We start from the raw sequence: 6,231 nt of genomic DNA, 5'->3' as shown, positions 1-6,231 counted from the left end.
CTTCCTTCCTCCCTCCCTCCCTCCCTTCCTTCCTTCCTTCCTTCCTTCTTTCCTTCCTTTTCTCCTGAGACAGAGTTTCGCTCTTCTTGCCCAGGCTGGAGTGCAATGGCACAATCTTGGTTCACTGCAACCTCTGCCTCCCGGGTTCAAGTGATTCTCCTGCCTCAGCCTCCTGAGTACCTGGGATTACAGGCATGCACCACCACATTCAGCTAATTTTGTATTTTATTTTATTTATTTTAGTAGAGATGGGTTTTCACCATGTTGGTCAGGCTGGTCTCGAACTCCCAACCTCAGGTAATCTGCCCGCCTTGGCCTCCCAAAGTGCTGGGATTACAGGTGTGAGCTACTGCCCCGGCCCTTAATCTTTCTTAAAGACAGAGCTCATGATGTACCTCCTCAATCCTGTCTTCAGAAATAATCTCCTGTCCTCTGATGGCACCTAGTCACTTTCCTGTTAGAGTTCTTTGTATGCTGTGTTACATTTTATGTTAAAGTGATGAAAGTAAAATATAGGAATGGAGGAAGGAAAAGGAGACAAGGGTAGAGTGATAGGCTGCAATAGGAAAGAAAGAAAGGGAGGGAGGGGAAAGAAAGATAAAACGATGAAGAGAAGAAGATCCTCATATGAATCTTGGTGTCCAAAAGGATGATAGTCCTGTACTATTAATCTCAAAGTAGAGTACATGTACTTCCTTGACTACATTGATGAGCAAGGAGAATGGGAATCTACAGGATTGATTTGTTACTAATTCCTGGAATGTCAATTTTCCTTGAAGACTAAAGATATTTTATGGTAATTATACTACTACATATCATTCAGGAGACTGTTGGACATAAAGGAATCATTATGATATTCAAATTAGTTTTATGCTTACCCAGGTTTTTCAAGTTAAGCTCACCAATCATTTTGCAAATCTTGGCCTATATGTTTACCCTCTTTTGATAAGGATAATTGTCTTTAAATGATTGCAGACAATGGTTTATTTTGTGTTAGTATTCAACATAAAACATATTCATATTTTTTTCTACTCATGGTATCAAAGTATAAATAAGCAACACATCAGTACAGAAAAATATATAGCTTGTAACTAATCCTTTAAAACCAGAATATCCAAATTCAATACAAATTTCTATTTTTACTTTAAAAAAATCAAAGTTACACATTGGAGCTTGAGCTACTATGTTTCTTCTTCTTACACAGATGTGACATACATGATTTCTGGTAAATAATAGTTCTGCAATCATGCATAAACACACTGAATATGCTATAATAACAGAATATCTTTTGGTCTACTTCCAGCACACAGCATGCATTCATTGGTGCTCAATAAGATATAATTGAACACCAATATAGAAAGCATTTTTGTCTTCATAGCACTAACAACTAAAAAGCACACAGCATAGGATACTTTGCTCTCTAAGTGGGTAATCATGGAAATTTCATGATCATATTTACTATGTTAGCCTGCATATTCATCTATATTTTTTTCAAAAATAATGGTTCAAAAAGACTTCCAGAAACAGTCCTGATACAGTTTCACTGTTTCTGTTGATGCCTACAGCCAAGACAAGCTGTGAACATGGGTGATTTGGAAATCTCAAGGCAGGCAACAGGCTTGAGGAACACCCTAGATAAATACTACCAAATACTCAAAAGCCCCATTGAGGCTGAAGGACTGAAACTCTGACCCATGTTAAAAAGAGCTGTGAGTGCACAAAGAGATTCATGCAGAGCCTGCTGGGACAAGAAGGGTTCTTGATGGCAGATTATTCCACACTGTTGACATACCAACACATATACTGGGGGAAGGGCCCCCCTAGGTGGAATGCTTGACATGGGCTTGCTCTAGAGGAATCTGACTCAGAGCACCTGAAAGAGGTGTCTAGTTGGGGAGGGGAGGAATACTAGGGTCACTGAGCACTTGGGGAAGAGTACTAAGGTTATAAAATACAGAAAAGTGTTTCAGGAGAAACAGGTCTAGGAGTGTGAGATCATTTTGGTTTTGACCCATCAATACTTAACGTGAATGAAGAGTTGCCGAACGGAGTCAGTCTATTTAAGATGTATTCTTCTGTCATAATTAGCTGAGCCTATTGGCCTATTGCACCAGTGACATCTAGAATGCTCCCATTCATTGCCTGGAGGCAGGAACTTAGCGCAGCAGATCGTTCTGGGATGGAAAATGATTTGCACGACAAAGTTACCACTAAACCACTGCTTAAGTCCAGTCCCTGGTCTGCTTTCTCTGCTTTGTAGTCCAGAAATATTTCTTTAAAAGCCAGAAAAATCTGTAAATGTGAGCGGCTTGTTGAATATGTCACCAGCCACTTCATCCTTATGGTGTTGTAATGTTGCTGTGAAAACCACCATGTTAAATCCAGGAATCCTCTCCAGCAGCTGTTCTACATATTTTCCTACCAAAGAAATATATTCATTCAAAATAGGCATGAAGTTGAGTTTATTTTCTTCTATGTCTGCAAACTCTTAGTAGTACTTGTCCATAAAATTTCTCTAATAACTAGAACTTGTCATCTTTCATAGTATCCCCTAAATATCCAATCACAGCATCAAATTCTGCATTAAGAGGTGAAATACAGTGCAAAGCTCTCTTCATCTAATGAGGCCACTGTTGCTGCCCTACCCACCAGGTGGGCCAGGGGCTGTTGGGCACCTATCCTGCCCTGGCTCAGGCCTGAGCCCAGGCTCTGCTCTGTTCTCCAAAGCCTCAACCTGGCTGGCTGACCGGCCACCGAGGTCACTGTCCACTCACAACCCACCTAGGTCAGCACTTGCGGGAGAGGCACAACCTTGGGCTCTCCAGCTGCCACCACACATAGGTCGGCGTGCACAGCAGCCACTGCCACTGTGGGTCCAAACAGCCCATATTCATATACTTTTAAAGGAATAAAATACCATAAAAAGAGGAATGAAAGGATATGAAGTATCAGAGGAGAAAAAGAGCTGCTCTCAGATAATTAATTGGAGAATTACTGATGAATTGTATTTGAATTCAATCTTGCAGGATGAGTAGAAGTAGATATACAGAGGTAAAAAGTATTTGTCAGCTTAGGTCTTCTGAGAAGCAGACACCAACATGGGACTATGTGTACTAGACATTTATTAGGGGAGACACTTACGAAGAATAAAGGGTGAAGGTGTAAGAGTAGATAAAGCCTCAGAGCATGATGCATGTCTGTTCTTTTTGAAAGGAGAGAGGAAAGAATTAGATAGGAAGAGCTCTAGGCTATAGCATTGTTCTCAGAAAGCCTCAGGCAGGATGATGGGGGTTCCATGAATCAAAGTTGCCTATTTGAGACATATTGCACAGGGCAGAAATGGGCTAGCACTCATAATTCTGCTATGCTGAGTCACCCACGTAAAGTGTGGCCTCAGCATTCACAGGACTGGCTGCTGCAGGCTTTCAGTTAACTCTGCTCCCTATAGCAGGTTTTCTTAAAGAGATCTGAAGGGCACATGTCCATGGCTGCCCTATGGAGTAAAGATGATCAGGCACACAGAGAGAAACTGCAAGATGTCTATGACAAATAGCAACCTCAGATTGTGTGGAATATGACATACAGGAAAGATAGTGGTGAAGGAAATTACAAAGGTAGTCTGAGACCAAAACTTTGAACAGTCTTGACGAATCAAATGGGGAGTTTAGACTGAACAATCTTTCATAATAATGACTCATTACAAGTTTAATTTTTGAACAGAAGGGTGGTGCTGTCATATTGTCTAGTTGTTTTTTCTGGAGGCTGAGTCTCACTCTGTTGGCCAAGCTGGAGTGCAGGTCTTGGCTCACTGCAAGCTCCGCCTCCTGGGTTCACGCCATTCTCCTGCCTCAGCCTCTGGAGTAGCTGGGACTACAGGCACCCACCACCACGCCTGGCTAATTTTGTTTTTGTATTTTTAGCAGGGAAGGGGTTTTACCATGTTAGCCAGGATGGTCTCGATCTCCTGACCTCGTGATCTGCCTGCCTCGGCCTCCCAAAGTGCTGGGATTACAGGCATGAGCTATCTTGCCCGGCCTAGTAGATGAATATTGAAGAAATTTAAAACATGACTTTTAGGTAGGAGGGATGCTGCAGTTCTAGGTTTATATTTAGAGCTGAGGGCCTGGAGAGGAAATTTAAATTACCCACTAGAAAGTGAGAGTTAAAGTTGTGAAACTGAAGGGCATTGCTTAGAGTGAGCTCAGAGAGAACATGACCAACAAAATATCCTTGATAAACATGAGTTTAAAATTGAGAAGTCACATTATGTGTTGAGAATGTTATTTCCTATCCTACTTTAAAAAAAGTATATAAGGCGCCGGCTGAGAGAAGATGGCGGCTCAGCCGGGGCGGCATCGCTCGCCTTGTACAACGCCGCCCCAGGGTGACTTTTGTGATGGCACTGAGAGGGCGATTGACGAAGCTTCTTTTACGACCTCCATGGAGTGGGATACACAGGTGGTGAAGGGGTCCTCGCCGCTCGGCCCCGCAGGGCTGGGGGCTGAGGAGCCGGCCGCCGTCTCGCAGCTGCCGTCTTGGCTGCAGCCTGAGAGGTGCGCTGTTTTCCAGTGCGCACAGTGCCACGCAGTTCTCCCCGACTCGGTGCACCTCGCCTGGGACCTGTTGCGGTCCCTTGGGGCCGTGGTCTTCTCCAGAGTTACAAATAACGTCGTTTTGGAAGCGCCCTTCCTAGTTGGCATTGAAGGTTCACTCAAAGGCAGTACTTACAACCTTTTATTCTGTGGTTCCTGTGGGATGCCCATTGGTTTCCATCTGTATTCTAGCCATGCTGCCCTGGCTGCCTTGAGAGGTCACTTCTGCCTTTCCAGTGACAAAATGGTATGGAAATGCAGTCATCCTTCAGTATCCGTGGTTCGAGGACCCCACCAGATACCCAAATCCATGGACACTCAAGCTTCTGATATTAAATGCTATCTCTTAAAAACAAAAGCCATAGTAAATGCATCAGAGATGGATATTCACAATGTATCTCTATCAGAAAAGATTGCAGAGCTGAAAGAGAAGATAGTGCTAACGCACACTCGCTTAAAATCACTAATGAAGATTCTGAGTGAAGTGACTCCTGACCAGTCCAAGCCAGAAAACTGATCCTGTACCAAAGCTTGAGTGTCAGGTTCAGGCTTTATTGCTGTCTTCAACAACAAGTGCTGCTTGGTCATTTCTCAAAAAGACTGACTTTGGGAAATGCAGTTTCTATTTACCGTTAGGCTGATTGTCCAAATGAGTTGTGAAGCTGTTTTTAGAAGATGAGAAACTAAGGATTCTTCTGTTTTATAGCTATTTGCCTTAAGAACTTATTTTAGATTCTGATTGAATTCGTAATACTTATTTCTGAAGATGTCTTTGACTGTAAATTTAGGGATTAAGATGCAAAGTCCCATGTGTCCTCTGATCTAAAGTTGCATGGTTGGTCTGAAAATAGAGTTGGGCTTAATGTTGACTTCTAGTACTCCTGCATGGAGCAGTTGTTATGAATATTAATAAATCTTTTTTAACTTATGTAAAATACAGATCATAATATTCCATAGGTAATGTTTAATAAATTGCCTGAATAATATAAAAAAAATAAAAGAGTATATGAATTATTTTTTAAATGACAAAACATTTTCCTCTCTAATATGAAGTTACATTTTCATTTAGAATTTTCCTAAAGTGAGACATAAGGAAAATATTTTGCACAGTTTAAAATAATTAATGACAATTGTGAAAATACATTTATTTATATTTTATTCTATTTCATTCCTCCTCTTGAAAATAAATGAATCCAAATGAACAGGTCATTCAGTGCAACTTTATAACTGCATTGAAAGCATAATGGTGAATATGGTACTTTTAATACAGTAAATCACTATCAATTAATGCCACTCAAGTGCACATCAGGTATATAGGCTATATTTTAAATGTTGAGAAAATAGAAATGACTTACTCTTTGGTGCCAATTTCCCTGAGCACTCACCCATGCCACACACATTCACACACAGTACGTGGAGCTTCCCCCACTTCATCTTTATTCCTTTATGCTTATTCTTCCTCTTCCTTTTACTTTTCTTCATGCTTCCCTTTGTTCATTTCTCCTATTCCCATCCTGATCTTTCAGTCTCTGAGTAATTTAAACCCATAGAACTATGTTTTTCTTCATCAAGAAAGCCTTAATTGAGACAAATTTTTTGGGGAAAATTCATTCAGTTTAGAAGCCTTATTCTTACCTAA

At 41.2% G+C, this 6,231-nt stretch overlaps 1 protein-coding gene and 1 pseudogene across 1 annotated transcript; one reads left to right on the top strand and one right to left on the bottom strand.

Moving 5' to 3' along the window:
* Positions 1-2,094: 2,094 nt before the first annotated feature.
* Positions 2,095-2,888, bottom strand: LOC108512569 (ADP-ribosylation factor-like protein 2-binding protein pseudogene; annotated as a pseudogene).
* Positions 2,889-4,332: 1,444 nt separating this feature from the next.
* Positions 4,333-5,115, top strand: LOC108512573 (protein Mis18-beta-like). Its single transcript, XM_017847852.1, has 2 exons — positions 4,333-4,852; positions 4,916-5,115. The coding sequence occupies exons 1-2, from the start codon at positions 4,333-4,335 to the stop codon at positions 5,107-5,109; spliced, it is 714 nt and encodes a 237-aa protein (XP_017703341.1). The 3' UTR covers positions 5,110-5,115.
* The last annotated feature ends 1,116 nt before the right edge of the window (positions 5,116-6,231 follow it).

This window comes from Rhinopithecus bieti, unplaced genomic scaffold, assembly GCF_001698545.2.
Source record: "Rhinopithecus bieti isolate Rb0 unplaced genomic scaffold, ASM169854v2 scaffold_28846, whole genome shotgun sequence".
NCBI lineage: Eukaryota > Metazoa > Chordata > Mammalia > Primates > Cercopithecidae > Rhinopithecus > Rhinopithecus bieti.
This window is presented reverse-complemented; position numbering and strand designations above follow the sequence as displayed.

Excerpts from the sequence above, each read along its gene's own strand:
- LOC108512573 (XM_017847852.1), top strand. The coding sequence starts at position 4,333 with ATGGCGGCTCAGCCGGGGCGGCATCGCTCGCCTTGTACAACGCCGCCC. Across the intron at positions 4,853-4,915 it reads CAAAATGGTATGGAAATGCA|CTTCTGATATTAAATGCTAT; the intron begins GTCATCCTTCAG and ends TGGACACTCAAG.